Source organism: Quercus robur, chromosome 7 (genome assembly GCF_932294415.1).
Source record: "Quercus robur chromosome 7, dhQueRobu3.1, whole genome shotgun sequence".
Classification (NCBI taxonomy): Eukaryota; Viridiplantae; Streptophyta; class Magnoliopsida; order Fagales; family Fagaceae; genus Quercus; species Quercus robur.
The window spans coordinates 827,967-849,499 of NC_065540.1; the positions used below are offsets into that span (position 1 = coordinate 827,967).

The 21,533-nt window shown below is 34.8% G+C and overlaps 1 protein-coding gene across 1 annotated transcript; it reads right to left on the reverse strand.

The window, feature by feature from the left end:
- Positions 1–10,469: 10,469 nt before the first annotated feature.
- Positions 10,470–16,254, reverse strand: LOC126691606 (pectin acetylesterase 5-like). Its single transcript, XM_050386646.1, has 12 exons — positions 15,966–16,254; positions 15,763–15,845; positions 15,544–15,673; positions 15,135–15,214; positions 14,804–14,893; positions 14,200–14,324; positions 13,691–13,751; positions 13,216–13,264; positions 13,007–13,089; positions 12,801–12,906; positions 11,913–12,058; positions 10,470–11,214 (listed from the first exon to the last, which is right to left on the reverse strand). Exons 1-12 carry the CDS (start codon positions 16,183–16,185, stop codon positions 11,101–11,103), a joined length of 1,287 nt encoding a protein of 428 aa, XP_050242603.1. The 5' UTR covers positions 16,186–16,254; the 3' UTR covers positions 10,470–11,100.
- Between the last annotated feature and the right edge of the window lie 5,279 nt (positions 16,255–21,533).

Below are 21,533 nucleotides of genomic sequence, written 5' to 3' on the forward strand. Positions count from 1 at the left end.
TATGTTACCGAGAACGCGGCCAAGCCCCCTAGTACTTGGCAACCCTCTCGAATGATTTATTTTTGGTTACTCCTTCTCGGATGACTGCCTCGCGCGCAATACAGGACATTCAGCTGTTATCACGATTAGTCTCGTATGTTTAATCCACTGTAAGTTAGTATTATTATGCTTGACAGTCTCAATAAGTTCAAAATAACAGCTTTTTGTTACAAGGGTTTTTGCCCTAAGTATCATTCAAAAAATATAATGATAAAAAACACCCATATGAAATACATCCATTCACAAAGTAATTACTACAGAAAAGTAAGAATATGCAGAACAAAACAGAATCATCTTTTATTAAAACAAAGAAACAGTACAGCGTACAATGAAGGGCTTAAGTAAGCCTATACCAAAAGCTAACTGTAGAAGCAAAAAGAAAAAGATACAAGAGATAAATCTTTCAAAACACTGCTCTGGTAGAGATTATGCGTGACAAGATGGCCCGCTAATGGAAGAGAAGAAGAAGCAGAGGAAGAAGAAGTAGAAACACCAGGGTAGTCCCGGTGATGAGAAAGAAGAAGAAGCGGAGGCAAAAAGATACACCAATGAAGGAAGAGAGGAAGAAGCAGGGATGCTTAATCCCCGCATTAGCTCTAACTCCTAACACGCAGGTGTCATATTAGCAGCGCTCGAGAAACAGCAGATGGTACTGACGACGAGAAACCCCACTGCTGTCGCACCAAAAATCTGACGCGACCAGCACCTGCTTCGGATTTTGACTGAAAGAAGTGGAGGCATCGCTCCCACCTTGTGAAAGCGGGGAACTGTCTTGAGTCTGTGTCTCCCTTATCCTGACCGCGCCATCTTAAGTCTCGGAAGGATCCAGTGCCTCTGGAGCGGGTGTGGTTCCTTCATCCCCACTCGTGCCTCAAACATATCACTCTAAGGTTTGATTGCGCTGGAGATGAAGACTTGGAGCATAGCTGAAGGATTAAGAATTTGAAGAGACTGAAAGATCTGCACGCAAAGGGAGTGACTCCGTACCCTGCTTTTTATATGGAGGGCAAGTGGGCGGCATTTAATCTACCTAGATTTCCAAGAAGCGCCACAGACGAGACAGTTTCTATTCAATCCCCCACACCGTCTATAACCATAGGATTTGGGTGGCCTCGTGAAGGGGACATATTAAAGACGCGCCTCGAGCACTGAAACAGCGAGGACGCCGCGTGAGTAAATCTAGAAGAATGTCTCATAATCCGGCGCACCTCCCATGCGAATGGAGGGACACCGACATTAATGAGGTGCAGAGTTGGGCAAGCCATGATGTGGGCCCAACATCACCAAAACCTTCCTCCCCAACTAAAAGGTCGGGCAGCAAGATTTTGAGGGGCTATTGTGGGGTTGGAGAATTTGTGGCCCCGACCCACTTTACATTAAGGCCCAAGGCCTAAACTGAGGAGAGCTATTGCCGAGGACGCATAATGAAAACCCAAAAAAGGCCCAAGGATATGGCCGAGGACGTTCTTATGCTCAGCACCCCATAGAACACCTAAAGGAAGGGACGAACTCTGTGCAGGGGCAGGCTAAGTGAGAAAGCTGCCAATACCGCAATAAAGAACTCTGCGTCTGACAGATCCATACCTTTCACCATGCTATTCAGCTTTTACAACCACTCCCAACCACTCCAGGTATGGGCTGATAGGACAAGACTCAACCCCAGAAAGTGGAGTTTACACGTGGACACTCAAAGGGGGGTAAATGCTGGTATAAAAGAGAAGGAGAACCAATGGAGAAAAGAAAAAGGTGGGAAAAGAGGAGAATAATAACATTAAGCTCCTCGGACGAGGTCTAAAGACCGGAACCATTCATGTCGCCACCAGAAGAAGGTCTCGCTAAACTCGTCAGGTTCACCTTCAGGCAAATTTCCATAGACATCATGGCTGACCGTTGTTCGGTGACCCGGGCCTAGCCTTTCAAGTCCACGCTCTACAAATAATATTGTTAGGGCTCTTAAATTTACGAACCCAATATCTTTTTTGGGTCGCTACAAATTGTGTCCTTACAATACTATTAACAAGATTCTTATTTAAAACTCAATACCCAAGACATTTCATGTTTGAAAGTTGAGAGTTAGAAACATTTTGGACAAGATATATATTCAGCCACTGTGACAATGTCTGATTTTCAAACAAATATCTAGGTATTTTTAAACCGTGTAACACTACAAACAAATGATTAAGATTGGAAAATAACAAAATGTTGAGTCTCAAATGAGTTCTTAGGGGACAAATATAAATGGTAGTTGAAATGAAAAAAAAAAAAAAAAAATACTGGTTTGTTTATAGTTTATAGTTAGTTAATACAAAAAATTAAAAAATTGGCATGAATTAGTAAAAGGAGTTGAAAATACTGCTGAAGTGATAAATAAAACTCAAAAGGTTGGTTTCATTGACTTCACTCCCTATAAAACTAATAAAACATCTGACATAAAGTAAAAAAAATTGACATAAAACAATTCCTTAACATGCACCTTATGGTGCCAATTAACATTGCCCTATTAATAATAGATGATAAAGTAATAACATGGTGAGAGCTCGAGAATCAATATAAACCAATAAAATATGTAAACATAATTCCCATGCCATGTGATTGATTGTAAGTAGTAGACAAAAATTAATGGATTCATGTGTTAGTGATAAACAACTATTCACAGTATATCATGTCAATTGTGAAAAAAGTTGTCTAATTTTTTTTTTTAATAAAAGTAAAAAAATTGTAATTATAAAAGAACTCAAATAAATTTCTAAGCTAATTATTCTGAAAAATATTATAGAAATTATCGTGTTACTTAATTATAGTATAAAAAATATTATAGAAATTATTGTGTTTTTAGTTTTACTTTTATTCATAATAATATTTAACAAAATTATAAGGAATATAAAAAAGAAAGCAATGAAAATAAATTTAAAAAAAATCAAAATAAAGCAAATAGTACTTGGGAAGAGTTTAAAACAACGAGCATTAGGGTATGGATAGAGCCGGTTAGCTATGGGGCATAGATAGAGCACTGTTGCATAGTTTGGTGACCTAGGGATGAGGATGAGGGGCCCACGGCACAAACAAAGCTTCAATCTTTCACTTGTGACCTGTGTACAAGAGAGAGAGAGAGAGAGAGAGAGAGAGATAGAGAGAGAGAGAGAGAGAGAGAGAGAGACTTGGTGGTGCGGCACATTAACAAAATTTTTTGACTTTTTAATTTTTCTACCGTACCAGTAAAGCCCTATATGTGTTGGGATGAAAATTATAATTTTTTTTGCCCTTTTTTTGTTGAGGTAATTATTAAAATACTTATGTGTTCATTTTAAATATACTGAATATTTAATTATTATAATTTGTTGACATATGTATTTATAAATTGTATTTTATTTAAATGAAAATTATATTTATTTTTAGACTTTCTTAAATATATATATGTATATTATCAGTTATGGGGGCCAAAATAATAAGGTTATTTAAAAATTTTCAAATTGTTTAAGTCATTTTCCAAAAAAAAAAAAAAAATTTTTTTTTGAAAATTTTGGGGGAGCCCAAGCTCCCCTTGGTCTTCAAGTGGCTATGCCACTGAAGCTAAGAGTTAGAGACGTTTTGGACAAGATATATATTCAACCATTTTTTTTTTCTTGTATGACTTTTTATATTTTTAATAAAAGCAGTTTCAAAATTTTTAAATAATTTATTAATAATGCGTTGCTATTTTATTGAGGATGTTAATTTATTCTGAGTTTTGGATGAGAGTTTGGGAAAATTATTGTGTATTCCCGGAATACCATAAATGCGTACTCTCTCCTCTCACATGAATGGTGGGTCCCACTAATTAAATTCATGATGGGACCCACCATTCATGGTGGGACCCACCATTCATGTGAGATGAGGGAGTACGCATTTATGGTACTCCAGGAGTACTCAATAATTTTCCGAGAGTTTGAAGAATTATAAGTCCTGTCAACCAACCAACCTATATTGGGAATCCATTTTCCATGACTTTCGATCAAAAGTAAAAGAGGATATTTCTTTTACCAAAAAAGGATTGGATGTTGGGAACGCCATTTCCCCGCAATATGCCATGTGTTTGAACTTTGAACAATTTTTATTTATTTAATTTTTTGGGCACAATCTTGGAATAAGACTTGGGTGTGTACACATTGGGATGCTTCAATTTTGAGGACTTCTTCTTTTCTTTTCTTTTTAGATGGAGGTAATCTTTGATTGAAACCAATCCACTTATTTTAATCATTTTATTTATCTATATTTATATAAAGTTGAGTATAAATTACGTCTAATATAACTTAAACAATATTACACTATATATTTTGTTATTGAATGTGAGTTTTGAAAAATTCATCGTTGGATTAATTTTTTTTTCTTACATTCAACATCCTTACAACATTTCAATTTAATATGAGATCAATAGTTATCTTATCCATAAAGTGTTTAAATTTTAAAATTATATAAAAGATAAATTAATGAATCGAATAGAAAAGAACATCTTATTGACATAAAATTCAATCGTAAATCTTCAAAATACTAATCAATAAAAAATTTTGAATGTTACACTAGGTGTGACTTGATCTATCACATTTACATATAATATAAATTAAAAGTCTTTAACTCTTTTGTTGACTTCTTCCACAATTAGCATCATTATTCTAAGATAGGTGTGAATAAAATTTGGTTTTTAGAGTTATAAACAATATTAAACTATGATAGTTTTTAGAGTTACAGCTCAAATTCTATTTGGATAAATTTTGGAGAAAACAACCTGTGGGGCCCAATAGTTTATGGGCCCGGCTCGCTCGCTTATAGGGAGTCCACAGGCCCCAAACTAAAGGAGGCCAGGGCCCAAGCCCAGAAATAGTGAGCCCGATGCGGCCCAAAGATACGTCCGAGGACCGCTCAGTCCTCGGAAGACCCAGAATCCCATTGACGAAAGTGGAATACAAGCAAACTTAAAAGATCAGAAAATATCTCAGGGAAATAGTCCTTAATACCCTTCATTGACATGGCACCGCACCTAACAGAGCCGGATTCTTAGGCTTTATGGACCATCTCCCACAATTTCGGGATTAGACTGATGGGACAAATCTCTGTCCTGGAAAAGTCGACCCTACACGTGGACGGGGGATAATGAACGTAGGCTAGTATAAAAGAAAACGCAAGGTAACAAAGGAGGGGAGACATCTCACTTCCTGGAAAATACTCCAAAAATGAGAATTCCTGGAAAGTATATACGCTCCACCAGGGATAACCCCTTGACGGGTAACCGGAGAATACACCAGTGCTCCTCGGACATGATCCGAGGAGCCCAATCCCTCAATTCATAAAGTTAATGGGCTTAGATAACCGGACTAAAGCCTTTTCCAGTCTAGGTTTATCTAATGTCCGGCCTGTACTAACGTCCCGTGACCCAACTCCAGCCTTTCAAGCCCACTCTCTACAAAATTTATTGTGAGGGATCCATGCGGGCCCAACGTCATCGTTGGGCCGCTTGAGAATCGTGTCCCTACACAACCTAAAACTAAACAAATTTTGATTAAATTATGTTTGATTTTCTCTAACTAATTAAACAATTTATAGTTAAATTAGTTACATTCTTTTTCTACAAATTTTCTAATTAGAATCTTTATTTATTAATACACATTAAAAGATTTTGAATAATAATAATAATAATAATTTTTTTTTGACTTTTTGTTTTTTCTAATCTTACCACATAAGTTTGTGAAAACCCATATCTTTCCACAACATTACTCAAATATATATATTTAATTTGATTTTTAAAGTTACAAATAGTTTTAAAATATATTTTTTAAACTAATTAGAACGCGCACCATCTTTTTGATAAAACAACCCAATTGCTAAACTATTAAATTAGGTGCAATCTTCTATAAACAAATCTTAAATAAATTAGCATGTTCTTCTCTATAGATTATCTAATTTGACTTTTATTTTTATTGATGTTTATTAATTTAATATGTATCACATATAAATTGTGTTTTGGTCAAACCTTTCTATGCATTGGGTGAATTAAAGACTAGTATATTATAAAATAAAAGCATTTAATTTTTTGTTAACATGTTCTAAAGTTGTTACGTAACTTTTGAAAGCCCACATTTTTTCACGTTATTATTCTAATATATATTTTTTAATTTGATTTTTAAAGTTACAAATAATGTTATATTATGTTAGTCTAAAATAATTAGAATTCACCATATTTTTAGATAAAACAACCCAAAACCAAGCAATTCTTATCAAATTAAGTTTGATATTCTCTAAACAAAATTATATAATATATTAGATATGATTCTTTTTTACAAAGTCTCTGATTATGCTAATTAAATATATAGTGTTGATGAGGAGGGACGTATCTATCATGTTTATAAAACATTGAGGGTGGGAGTGTCATTTCCCAAAACGTTTTGGGGGAGTGTCATCCCTTGAAACCTCAAAGGAGTTTAATACAATTTACCCAAAATTTTTGTGTTGAACCTTCTTGTACATTACACAAAATAACAACTAGCTATTATAAAAATAATCAAACCAAATCAACCCACAAGATAAATCATTTTTCATTACTTTACTTCTACTAATGTTATGTTAGGTCTTCCTCTACATTTTTTAATTCCCTCAACTTGAATTAACTCTCTCTTAGTGGAGAAAAGTCAACTTGTGAAAAATCAATACATTCCCTTTGAGATAATCAAGTTAATTAGGTTGACAGGTAGAATGCACACCCCTAAATAAGGAGGTGGTATTATGTGTAACCATTATATGCATCCCTCTTATATGGTGATGGATCCCACACTTGTGAGTTACCCTTATGTGAGAAGATATTGCATGTAACTATTACGCAAAATAATAAATGCTAAATAAGAGTGTGTTTGGATACCGTTTATTTTGTTGAAACAGAAAAAATTATTGCTGGAAGTACTGTAGATAAAGGTAAAAGTTAGTTGAAATAGTATAGTGGGGCTTATGAATAGTGCCAAAAAGTGTAATAGGGCTCATGAATAGTAGCTAAAATAAGCTAAATAGTGAAATAATTTTCATTTTTCATCTATACCCAAATGCACACTAAGACCTAAGAGAAGGAAGAATAATCAACTGGATGTTTGATCAATGGAAAATTTTTTACTTGAGGCTACTATTTGACTTGAGCTTGGTGGAAAATGTATCCTTAATAGTGTGTTAATGGTTTGAGGCTTTGGTAATTCCTCAATTAAGACTCTAAGAGGACTTTCTTTTTTTACGAACTCAACTAAGAGGACTTAAACCAAGGATTGATCATGTAAACAAGATTCAAGAGCAATGAAATTAATGGTAACTAAGTGTGAAATTTAAACAACATAATTGATGACATAGATCGAGGCTAAACTAAATTGATCGATGCTAAATTGAATTAGTAGTACAACTAGAGGCATAAGTAAATTACCAAACCAAAAGTTAAAAAGAAATTAAGGCATTGAATCTAGTCTCACTTGCATTAGCATGACAAAAAAAACTATAATCAATGCTTAATTTAAACTAAAGGGGAGATTATGTGCGTTTCAGTTAGCTTAACTAGTAAAGTCTCTAAAGGTTGAATAAGAGATCTGGGGTTCATATAATCCTCGGCTTACACCAAAAACCAATTGGTGTTTTGGTCTAATGATAAAAAGTTATTATCAAAAGCGGACGATATAGATTGAAATTCTTTCAAAAAATCTAAAGGGGAGATTTTAAGGATAAATAAGCAAAATTTGAGCATGTTGTTGTTGTCTTTTATCCTCAAGTGAGAATTGTATTTATATTTGAGGCTTGATTATTGTTAATAGTTGCCATAGGACACGTTACTCTTGCATCAATCTTGTAAGACATGTACATATGTCTCGATGTATCGTTGCTCATTCCTTTATTTTTAGAGCAATTACCTAATTGGATTTTGATTTTTAACTCCTATTTTTTTTCTTGGTTATTTTGATGATTATTAAGTCATTACCACTTGGCACAGGACATGAGTTACTCTTACATTGATCTTCTAAGACACGTCTCAATGGATCTTCACTCACTCGGTCATTCCTTTATTTTGGGAGTAATTACCTAACTGGATTTTTCTGTTATGTCTTGGCTATTTTTATCCCTATTAACAGTTGCCAAAAGCTACTCTGGCATCAATCTTCTAAGACTTGTTTTGATGGGGCAAAGCTTGGGCCAATACCAGATTCATTACAATGGTAACATGTGTCCATTTTTGGCTGTGTTATATTATGTCTTCTTCTTCTTTTTATTTATTTTTTATTTTTTTATTTTATTTTATTTTTTTATTTTTTCAAAAAGTTATTGCCCCACTGGGGGCATATTTAGGCTCCAAAAGCTTACCAAACACAGATAGTTTCAACTTATAGCAAATTTTAATATTTTATAATCAAATGGGATAACATGCAAAAAAAAAAGAAAAAACAGAAGCTTGTTCAAGGGTGTTTGGTACATGTATTTAAAAACTGAAAATTGTTGTTTAAAAACATGTATGAAAATACGCATGAGTGAAAAAGTGTGTGAAAATACGTGTAATATTGTTTAAAAACTGAAAATTATTGTTTGAAAACATGTTCCACACACCCTAACAACAAAATAAGAGTATAAAAGTATGGTATCAATGGGTTGAAATTGAATTTAACCTTGGTGGGCTATAACAAACAAAAGTTAAAATAAAGGAAACCACAGCTACAGCTCAATTTTAATCTCTCTCTCTCTCTCTCTCTATATATATATATATATATATATATATGTATACATATACATATACACAGTACCACTACTTCGTTGAGTAATTTTGGGTGAGTTTGGTTCAGCTTTTTGTAAAAGTGCATAATGAAAAAATGTATAATTGAAAAAGTGCATTTTCAAAAAGCTGAGTGTTTGGTAAAAGCTGTTAAAAAGTGCTTTTTGAAAAAGCTGAATGTTTGGTTAGCACTTATAAAAGTGGCAGTTTGAGGGATAAATTACCAAAAAAGACAATGTATATATAAGAGCATCTCCAGTAGGTTAGACAAATTTTTGTGCTGTTTGGACAATCAACAGTGACATTTATCTTTTGCCTATTCACTTTTTTAATTTTTATTTTGTAATCAAATTTATTCTTTTTTAATTTAATTTTTTCTTTTTCTATTCATTCTCAACAATTATATTTTTCAACAAAAAGTGTTACATCCACAATATTTTTTGCAATACTTTCGCAAGAATTATAACAAAATCTTATATGAAAAGTTGTTATTAGTTTTAATTTGAACCCATTACTGAAATTATATTTTTACTCATCAATATTAGCTAATTACTTAAAATTTATTGTGAAAATGTTGTGATAATATTTTTAAATTGTGATTTCTAATTCTTTGCCTTTTTTTTCCTCCATACGTTTCCTTTTTTTTTTTTTTTTTTTTCTTGTATTTTGTCCACCACACACGTATACATTATTTTGTCCACATCCTCTCCTTTTTCTTTTTCTTTACTTCCACAGCTCCACTTTCCAGAAGCTCCTCATTCTTTCATTCTTTCCTCTTTTATTTTTCCTTTACCTCCACTTGATGATTCCAAAAGCTCTCCCGCTCTCTCAAAAAATTTTTTTTTTTCCACTTGATTCCAGAAGCTCTCCACAAACCACTGCTGACGCTATACACTTCCGCTTCTTGACTTATATGAAGCAAATTGCTCGCGGACCTGAACTGAACATTGAAAAGCCTCACGACCTTGAAGTCATTGGATACAGAATCGAATCCGAACCCAACACTATGGGTTCGGTCTTTCTTCGTCTTCCTCTTCTTCTTCTTTCTTTCTGTCTTTTTGCGTGTTTATGGTTGTTTGGCCGTGGGTTTGGCCGTGGGTTTGTGCTATTTGATTTCTGTAGTTTTGGATTGTGGTTTGTGTTTTGGGTAATGATTTTTCTGTGTGTTCTTTGGGTTGATTTCTCATGGGTATGAGTTGGTTATGATTTCTCTGTTCTTTGGGTTGATTTCTCACGGAGAGGACAGAGCAGAGAGAAGAGATGGGAGGCGTGAGGTTAGGCGTTGAGAGAACTGATTAATTTCATGGGTATTTCCGTAATTCCATCATCAGCAACGGTAACCCATCAAACGTGCAGTGCGCGTTTTCATTTATGAACCCTCAGAGGTCCATAAATTTTCAGCGTTTAGTCTGCGTTTTTGGCCAATGCCCAAAACGCAACTTTTATCAAAAAGTTGAGTTTTGGGCTTAACCAAACGCAATTTTAGGCCTGGCTTTTTTCAAAAAGTCCTTTTTGGGCTCAATACGTGGAAACAAACGGGCACTTTATCAGTCATTATTTGTCATAAAGTGGTCGCAGAAAAGGGTGATGTCACACGATAAATATGATCAGAATTTTGCTTTTATTGTAAAGAACTACAAATCCTGGTACAAATTTCCTAGGCATAACAAAGTTGACTTCAATATATGCATTTGAATCCCTCCCTCTGTGCTAAAAAATCCGTAAATAAAGTATACTGTACAACATGGCTTTATACCGGCAAAAGAAAAGCAAATGAAAAGAAAAAGATATATAATGGACGGAGTTTTGAGGAGGTCACAACAGTAAATAGGGGATACTCTCTTCGTAGCCTAGTCAAATTTGTATGCCACTGCATTTCTTATTTTTAGTTTGCTCCACAAACTTTAAGGGACTGTAGAGTAGACAACGGATGAAGAGTGCAAATGAAAAAAATTTACAACAGGTAAGATCAGTAAAAAGAGTTTTGAACTGACTGTGGAGCAATGGTGCAATGGATTTCCACACTCTAATGAAAGCAAAGACCTTGATCGGGTTTACTATGGACTCCACAACACAGAGCAGCAAATTCAGGAATGTTCCCCCCAGCCCCCTTCTTCAGGCCAGGAAATGTCATCAACCACAATCAGTATCTTTAGACACTTTATCTCAATTTCCAAGGACCAGGATCATGCTTTCGACATAAAGAGGAAGAATTCCACCTGGGTACACACTGCACGTCGAGAATTTAGGGATCTGGAGTAGAGAATGACCTATAAGAAACACTGAAGTGGTCCTAAGATCCATCATCCTCGACTGAAATCCAAATGATAGCAGGTGGGATTGCATGGATAAGGGCAATCAATTTGCTTCACTGCTTTTCGATCGAAGAACCAATCACCAACAGACTCTGCAATTGTCTGTTCAAGAGCAGTAAAATCCAAAAGCAAACAGATAATTAATTTCATAAGGAAAGATGGTAAAAATCCAATTACAAAGCAGGTTATGATGCTAAGTTCAGATGTCCAAAGCACCAAACAGTACAGTTCAACTCTGTGGAGAGTAAAATATTATTACATGAACCATTTGATGGAGCCATTATAAACATAATGCTTTTTTTGTAACATAAATCATCAACTAAATGGGACTAGTTTACTGGTGAATGGACTTCTTGAGAACCAAATTGAAGTTAACAAGTGCATGGACTCCTTGAGAATGAAATTGAAGTATTCCAATTTCAGTCACAAAGTCCATGAACAGTGATGGCAGGGAAAGGCATATTTCAAGCCATTGCATTACAGACTCAAGTATGTACATCATAATCACATCCATGCACTGATGTGGACATGAGCATATAAAAATAACCTCCAATATGAAACAGAACTTTCAATAGTTTTTATTTTTTTATTTTTAATTTACAGAAAACGAAAGCTTGAGTGTTACATTGTGGAGATGGGGTGAGGTTTTCAGTTTATTAGAAGCTTGGTTTATTACAGAATAATCATGTAAAACATCTTGAATGGTGACCCAGTGACATCGGAAATAAACCAAGCTTCTAATAAACCAAAAACCCAGACCCATCTCTGCAATACATTTCAGATAATAAAAATTTCCCTACCCTGTTGTTAATTCTTGGAGATTTGGCCGAATGCCATGTTTCAGCCATCCATGTCTGGCAATGAACAAAGCAAGAATTTATAAACATTCCCCCTTCCTTGATTTTCTGGAATTCACCTAGTGCCCTGAGCAGAGAATTGCGGAAACCTGTATGTATTAAGTTAATAAGTCAATCTGGTCAGTGTGGCACTCTAACAGATCACATCCAAACATAAGACTACTGCTCAGGTTGCTCTCTGCCAAATGATAAGAGGCAATAGGATCTGATAGCAATAATCTATTATGAAACTGTCATCCAGTATTTGACCAGAAATGGTCACATTACTAATATTAATATGATAAACCAATAATCTAACAAACACTGCTGTAAGTGGAGAAACAAAAGTTCTGTTTCCATATGGGTAAATTTACCAGTAAAGTCTCACATAGATCCTGAGAATTTTCTGGTTCAGAATGAACTAATAAGAGGAGCCAAGAAAAACCAATGATTACCTTTGAAATGTAAAAACATTCAGGTTCATAACTTATCCAAAATAAATAAATAAATAAAATATACCAGCTCATGATCAGCAACATGAGCATTTTTTTAAAGTAAAGTAAATTCAATTAAATGAGCAAAAGGAGTGCAATCAAAGTACACAGGAGTATACCAAGGAACACCCAAAAGAAAAAATGCTACAGAATTAACATCTAAAAACATTAGCCAATTTTCAACCACGAAATCATTGAATAATAACCCTTAAAAACAGGGAATTAGAACTACCTGCCTCTATGGCACATATATCGTACTCCAACATTAGTTATATGAATGTGATTTAGCTGACTTTCACACTATACATTGGTTCCAAGATCCTTTTTGATAAATGGTTCCAAGATATATATCAATTACCATGTAGTATGCCAATCTGACTAGGATTACAATCATGAATGTTTAGTCTGCAATTCCGCCAGTCGCCATGAGGATCTGATGCATCTGGTATCAAGATATTTTGAATCTAGAGATGGTAATGATCAAATTAGTATCAAAAGATATGCATGGGAATGTCACAATCTGGAAAAACAGCAAATGTAGCATGTTATTAAGGAAAAAGTAACCTGCCAAATGTCATAAGCTGGGTTGACAAGGAACACTGCGGTCTTTATGTTTTTAATAATTTCTCGAGGGAAGAGACACTGCCGTTTCCATTCATGTCAAATGAGAGAGACAGCTAGTTAGAGATCATGATTGAGCAGCAGAGTGAAAACTGAATATGAAAATCGATCATTGATAACATCTAATGAAAGGAAAACAAAACCTGCCTTAGATGGTTCCATTCTCGCAACACAATCCTTGTGTAAACTTTTCGCGACACCCTGATGACAGATAAGCATGAGATACTAACATTTCAAAAAGGGAAAACTTTTGATTTCCTTCTTCCTTTTTGTTTATTTTATTTGTTTATTAAAAAAAAACTTTTAATGAAAAGTAAGAAGATAGTTAAGGCCAACTGGGAATGGGAATCTAAAAATGTGTAGCCTGTCACTATCACAAACATACTGCTCATATAGAGTCTGCAAAGATTTCCTAATCAAAAGGGGACTATGCAGATCAAGTAAAATTCATTATAGCTGAAGATCTATGTCATACATGACACATCAAATAAATCAAAATAGCACCTCCTTTATTTGTTTCATCCATCAATCCACAAAATGCTGGATCCTATGAATCATGTTGTTTGACCACTAGTAATAAATAAGTTAATACAAATCATTTAGTATTGATAAAGAGCAGAGTACAACCTGCAAGTGGACAACATCATTATAGAAAGATCTCATGGTTTGATTTCCAAGAATATCCTTCCTGAAATGAGGAAAAGACAAAGTGGCTCAATTTTCTTTTAAACCTTAAGCAGAAAGGTTAGTAAAATAGCACAATACAAGTGACACAAGATCTAGCTGCTAAATCTGAGCATGGATGAGTTTCAAAATTCCTGCTGTAGCTTGTCACCCCATCACAAATCCTAGGTGGGTGAGTGTCTATATATATATATATATAATTGTCTAAACGCTCATTACATCATGTTACGGCTTCCTTCTTGACCAATTTAACTTGACAGCATATATCATGCTACTTCCGCAAATGTGTATAAAATGTGTAATTAGAAGAGATTTTATACAAACCTATAAAAATATATATTTGATCAGAAAATAAGGCATTAAAGGACTCCAAAATTAACAGCAAAACCTCATATAACAGATTAGAGAAAAATATCAGTGCATAAAACTATAATGTGTACACCAAAACATACTCATCAAGGAAAAAACCTGCGTCAGCAAGACACTTGACAGTTGTATCCTTTGGCAGAAGTTCTCGAAAGTTATCACAATGTATAAGAGTTGCCAAGCCTCCAGCTGAGCATCCTGAAAGAAGAGCCTGCAACGATATCAAACATCTAGTCTGAATCAAATATGTACATGGGAAAATTTCATATGAACTTTTTTTTTTTGATAGATAATAAAACTTTTATTGAAAAAAAAAAATTGAACATCATGTTCATGATGGTGAACACTAAAATTTCATATGAACTTTACAAAAGATAAATGTTCGTGGTGCAATTAGATTTCAATATGTATTGTACAATATAATATTGATAGCATAAGACAAATCCCCAGAGAAAAATGGCATTCAATCTTCATATTCACTCTATGTATTTGACAAACTGTTCCAGAATACATCAGAACGAGAGTGCAGTCTTTGGAAGCTGAAATTTTCAACTCATTTTTTCAATGCATAAAAAAATCTATATGCCATAAAGCTATTAATTTAAGAAACAGAACTGTTAATATTTAGATGTTATTAGATGAGAGAGAGAGAGAGAGAGAGGGAGTTATATCAAAACCAAGGAAGGCTACCTGTTTTGCATTGGACAATCCAATTGATAAAAGTTCATCCATAAGTGCTTCCCAGATGAGCTGCCCTCTAAAGAAAAGTTTCTCTCCATTCTATAGCATGAAAAAACAAACAATATAATTAACAAAAACTAACTTTCTTTTGTTGTTAGATATAACCAAGAGGAAAATTTTGCTGGAGACCATGTCTCATGAAGTCGAGGCAAGTGGTTCAAACTCCCCATCCCCTCTCCTTGGGGCCAAAAACTCACTTATCCCCCCAAAAAAGGGAAAATTCATAGTGAATAATTATTTTAACCTGAAACAATGCACACAAATTTTATCACACTTTTACCTTTGGCTCACTTTCAGGGTGGCTAGCAAAAGATGCACCATCACAGTAACGTATCTTGACTTTGTTCCAGTTAAAGAAATCTGAACAATGCTCCAAACATTAGAAATTAAGAGACATCATTCATTCATTCATATGAACATAAATTTACCTGACTACAGTTGTAACATACATATATATATATATATATATATATATATATATATTTATATATAAATAAATAGAAAACAGTCATACAGAGTCATGGTAAAAGGTATCACAAAAACTAAAAAAAGATAAGGACTTTTTACACATATAATAATAAGATTTTGTTACTATCATTTCAATTGGTGCAGTAAGTTAGCGAAACGAGCATTGATTCTCTCACACTCGTTATTGTACATCATCACATCACTCATTTCAAAAAATTTACCGGGGTTTTGGGACGGGTCACGGCTCAAGATCCCGGAAAAGGGGACTTGAGATTCCATGTATTTTGAAGAACCTAAACGGGTAAATTTACGCGAAGAACATGATGATACTGTATTGCACCAACCTCCACCCTATACTTTAAAATGAATAAATGGGTATTAGTAAGAAATGAATCCAAACAAAAATTAGAGACATGAAATGAAGTGAAAGAAAAAAAGACCTCAACGTGAAGCAGCCAATTGTTAGACCCAGATCCGAATCCCTTTTGAAAATGGTACCCTGGCAAACTCCCATCTAAACAAACTGCAATTTTGTTATTCAAACAAAGGAAAAAAAAGAAAAGAAAAGAAATTTTAATCAAAATTGTTGTAATGAATAAGAGGGTAAAGAAGTGTGGAACAAAGTAGAGATGGGGTCATGTACAGGCGCCTTTATTCTTGGCATTGCGCACCAAGGTGAGGTCGACGAGATCGTGAGTGTGATCGAATGGGTTGTTGAGGTTGGAGTCATCACGGCGGCTCCAAGAGTCGGAGATGAGAGTGAAAAGAAAGACGATTAGAGAGAAGCCAACGGCTGTGATTGCCCAGTCCTTCTTGGCCCACTTCCTCCACCAAGTCAGACCTCGAAGCCTTGAGTTCGCCATTGCAGTTAGCTGAGAGTCCTGAGCTATTTGACTTTTATAACTGGACTGGGTCTCTGTTTTATCTTTCTCTATTTGCTGATCGCTGTAAAATAAAATATAGTAAAAGCCAAGACAATAATTTTTTGCCATAATTTGCTCACGCAGTAAGCTGTGAGTGTTGAAGAAATATACATGCCATTTTCACTTTACTTCTCACGACTTGTTACATGGGTAAATTATGAATAAATTATAACAAAATTTATACTCTTAGCATTTTTCAAAATAGAAAGATGAAACCACTTTACTTGAAACAAAAATTCAAATTAAAAACTAAAAACTAAAACGTGTTCATAAACTAAAACGTGATCATGACTTGTTATATGAGCAAATTATGAATAAATTATAACAAAATTTATAGTCTTAGCATTTTTCAAAATAGAAAGATGAAACCACTTTACTTGAAACAAAAATTCAAATTAAAAACTAAAAACTAAAACGTGTTCATAAACATATTGTGTTGCAATTTTTTAATTTTATTTTTTTATTTTTGGGTCTTGATTGCTTGCATATTGTAAACACTCGATTTTGCACCCATGATTTAATCAAGGAAGACGACTGGAATAACCATCCATGTACTCAAAAAATCATGATTGCATTACATGCATTAATTCATTCATTGCATGTCATAAAAATGATCTTAAGGTTCTAACGATCACAACGGTATGTTCGGTTTCCAAATCGGATCGTCTGATCGAAAAATATCACATGATCAAGTTTGCACGGTCAGCCTGCATTGTGTCTAGGTAGAGTCGACCACGTATGATTGATTTAAATTAATTCTAATTGGTTAAACAATTAAAATTAATTAAATAATTTTGTGATTGGTTGACAATTAGTGTCTAAAATAGGATTGCTTGCATAAGAATAAAATGAATAATTGGATAACAATAAAATTGTGGATAATTTGAACTTTATCAAAGTTTATTTTAGGATATTTATCGACAAGATAATTGTTCTTGAAAATACCTAACTTATCCAGAAAAGAGATAATCACAGAATACGGATTGAAAACACGTCTAAGTGCAAGGACCGGCTCAAGGAAACCTAAAAAAGGATCCAAAACGCATCCGAATACGAAAGTGCGATCAGCACCCAAGAGTACCATTCGGCACTTTTGGAGTGCTGATCGGCACTTTAAAAGTACCGAATTGCACTCTTTTGGGCTTTGGCCCAATTCTCTTCGAGTGCCGATTAGACACACCCTTTTCAACTTTTTCGTAGAAAGATGCGCCCCGATTCACATTCTACTCGTGGTTGCTTATTTTTTTAAGCATTTCGGTCTCTATAAATAGGGACTGGATCCCAAAATTCAGCACACTCTTGGACGCTCTAGGGGAGACACTTTCTCACACTCTTAAATTTCTCATATTTCTGATCTTCCTTTTTGATATTCTTTCTTAAGTTAGGGTTTTTAGGTTTCAAAGATAATTGCATAAATTTCTTTGAACCCTAAAATATCCCGTCAGGAAGAAGAGTGCTCCATGCAAGAGGTTGTTTCTTATTAACCCTTTTTTTTTCTTATGTTTCTCTTGTTGTGATGATGCATGTTTATATAGTTTAGTTGTTTCAAATATTCATATCATGAATTGTTGATTTATTTTGTTCAAACGTGTTCTTGATTCTTTTTATTATTGTTATGATCTATTTCTTAGTTTCAAAAATTTTCATGTTATCACTTCTTTTTCTCAAATAAAAATGGATCTGCATCTTCATTAGATGCAGATCTAAATTTTTCTCAAAATTAAAACGGATCTTCATCTTCATTAGATGCAGATTTGATTTTTTCTTAAAATAAAAATGGATTTACATCTTCATTAGATGCAGATCTGATTTATTTTTTTATTTTTTTATTTTTTTAAAATAAAAACTGATTTGTAGATTTGATTTTTTTTAACATAACAAATTTTGAAATAAAAAAGGGGGTCATGAGTGGTTTTGTTTGTTTGTTTAGTGCATGTAGCATAGATTTATTTCATGAATAAAGTCCTCTTCTTAAAAAAATCTTTTTCTTAATATTGTTTACACGTATAAAAACAAATTTGATTTTTTTAATATACAAATCTGATTTTTTTTTTTTATATCACAAAATAGATCTGATTTTTCATTCATCAAAAAACCAATTCTTTCAGTCCACAAAAACAGATCTGATTATTCTTTCATCAAAAAACCAATTCTTTTAGTCCTCAAAAACAGATCTGATTTTTCTTTCATCAAAAAACCACATTTTTTAGTTCTCAAAAATAGATCTAATTTTTCTAAACCCAATTCAACTTTTATCACAACAACAGATCTGAATTTTGTTTAACAAAGAAGAGGATGCATTCATAAATAAACTTGTGTGATTTAGTTTCTTTTATTTTTTCTTTTATTTTATTTTTATATGTGCAACATATCATTCATGTCATGCATAAAAGGGGTACATCGGTCACAAGAGTCTAAAAAACTGGACTTTGTCTGGGCGGAATGGGTGCCTAACACCTTCCCATTTCATAACCTAGTTTCCAAATTTAGTGTCTTTGGATAGGTAGACCTAGGCTTTATCTTTATTTTTATTTTGGGTAGATTGTAACTAGGACAAAAAGCCATGTAATTATTTGGTAGTTTGTAACTAGGACCCAAAGCCATGTAATATTCAATTTATCAAATATGTGTTCTTTTTTATTCAATCAATGAGAATGGGCAATTCAGTAATGTATTTTGTATTTAATTTTTTTCTTATTTTTTTTTGTATTAAAAAAAATTGGCAACTCCACATCACTTACCCAAAAAGAGAGATGCCCTTAAAAGCACTCAAAAAGCTCTCTTTTTTTAGAGACACTTTTTGAGGTCTCTCACACATATCTCTTTCAAATTTTGTTCTTATATTTGAAGAAACTGCAAGAAATTTATTAGTCATATTGTGATACATGTGAAGACATTTAACAACTTGACTCCTTCCAAATTTAATATAATTTAAGGTTCTTTAAATCATTTTTGAACTGAAAGCACCCAACCACACTGTATTTTGGAGATAAGACTGATAAGTAACCCTTATTTATGTGAAGAAGTAATGGTTGGTGATAGACTAGATAATTATGTTCGTCCTGACGAACCAGCCTAGACGAAGAAGAACGCCATAAAGACAACCATTCAATGTCCCAATGGTTACGTATCGACAAGGAGATCGTTGTAGCCTCCATTAAGGCTACATTAAGCAAGACTGAGACGTTACAGAGAAGGAATTCAAACCACCATTAAAGAAGGCCAACGGCTAGTAAGAAGAAGAGCCCATTTATAGGCTTAACCAAGCTTAAGACAAGGCAGAGACATTATTCACTCTTATTACGAGTTCTCTCAATTCTCTGATTAACTCCAAAGCTCTATTTTCTGACTTTGTCATCAGAGACTCCGTGGTCGGCACCACACCGGTGACCACCTGAGAGAATTTCCTATTTGCAGCCTCTTGTAGGACCTTTGACGAGCTTGTGTTGGGAATCCTTAGGACGAACCTAACTACTGTCAATTTTAGCATCATCAGTTTGGTGCTGTTTGTGGGGAACGACAACTTGTAGTTCTGTTCGATTCTAACATCCAGATAGAGTCTAGTACACCACAAGATTTTGTAGCATTAGCTTTGCAAATCCAGACGCTTACAACTAGCGTGGAAGAACTCACTAGGTAGAACCAGGAGATAAGGACATAGCTACAACAAGAAGAAAATCGCTTACCCACGAGGGTTGGGACTAACAGAAACAATGACAAAGACAGCCACAGAAGAGATGGCTATCACCAACCTCACTCCTCAGACGGAGTAAACTTAGATTTGCTCAGGAACATGAGGAAGGAGATGGACGAGCTGAGGAACGCAATAAGGGAAAGGACAGATAGAAACTTGGACGGGATGGTTAGAAGGACGGACTCCCCCTTCACTACGAAAATCTTGGTATGTCCCCTGCCATCGAAGTTTCTTCTTCCGTAGCTAGAATCATTTGATGGCCTGAAAGACCTGCTGGATCATATAACCACCTTTAAGACGACTCTGAGTCTACAATAGACCCCAGATGAAATCCTATGTCGCTCTTTTCCTACCACCCTTAAAGGAGCAGCGTGAGTGTGGTTCAGTAAATTGGCAACCTCGTCCATCGATAACTTTGAACAGTTGGGCAATTTTTTCGTGCACCACTTCGTTGGTGGACAACATCAGAAGAGGTCGGTGGATCACTTGCTCACCATCAGGCAAGGTGAAAGAGAATCCCTAAGGTCATACGTGAAACGTTTTACCTGAGAAGTACTAGAGGTTGACGAAGCTGATGACAAGGTGTAGTTAACCACCTTTAAAGTTGGGCTGAAGTCCAGGGAGTTTGTAGTTGCCCTCGCGAAGAGTCCTCCGAAGACAATGACCAAGATGCTATTGAAAGCCTAGAAGTACATGAATGCAGAAGATGCCCTGGCTGCGATAGGAGAAGAGAGCACGCCTAAAGAAAAGGAGAGTGCTAGGGAAGACTGAAGAGGATGCAAAAGAAAAAGGAGGAATCGTTAGACCAACATTGACGGAAGTAAGTGAAGAGACGATAAATTGTCACGGATGGTAAAATTTACTCCTCTGGTAATGTTTGTTGACAAAATTTTGATGTAGATTAAGAACGATCATCACCTCAAGTGGCCAAAACCACTTCAATCCTCACCCAATGTACAAGACAAGAGGAAATATTGCTGCTTCCACAAGGATCATGACCATTACATTGAAAATTGCAGAGACTTGAAGGAGCAGATAGAAGAACTGATTCATAAATGGAAGTTGTAGAAGTTTGTGAAAAAGGGTGAGTCCAGTCAATCTAGAGTTGATCGCAAGGAGAAGCCCGAGCCTAATCCTAAGGACGAGGAGAATTCGCATAATCGTCCACAAAGCACGATAGGAGAGATAAAGACGATCATTGGAGGACCGTCCACTGGCGGATCCTTTAGATCCCTTAAGAAATCACAGTAGAGATAGGTAAACAGTGTTCATAGGGCACCTCCTTTGAAGCAAAGAAGAAAGACGAGTATGGACATCCTGTTTTCAGAAGAAGACACCAGAAGTGTGAAGCAACCACACGACGACCCCTTGGCCATCATACTCATGATAGAAGGATTCAACACCAGACAAGTTCTTATCGACAATGGTAGCTCTGTTGACATCATCTACCTCTCAGCTTTCCAACAACTGAAAGTGGATCCCAAGAGGTTGCGGCCCCCCAGAGGGATAGTAACACTGACAGTTACAATAGGATCATATCCCCTACAATTAACTCGGTAGCTTGACTTCTTGGTGGTGGATTTCCCATCATCAT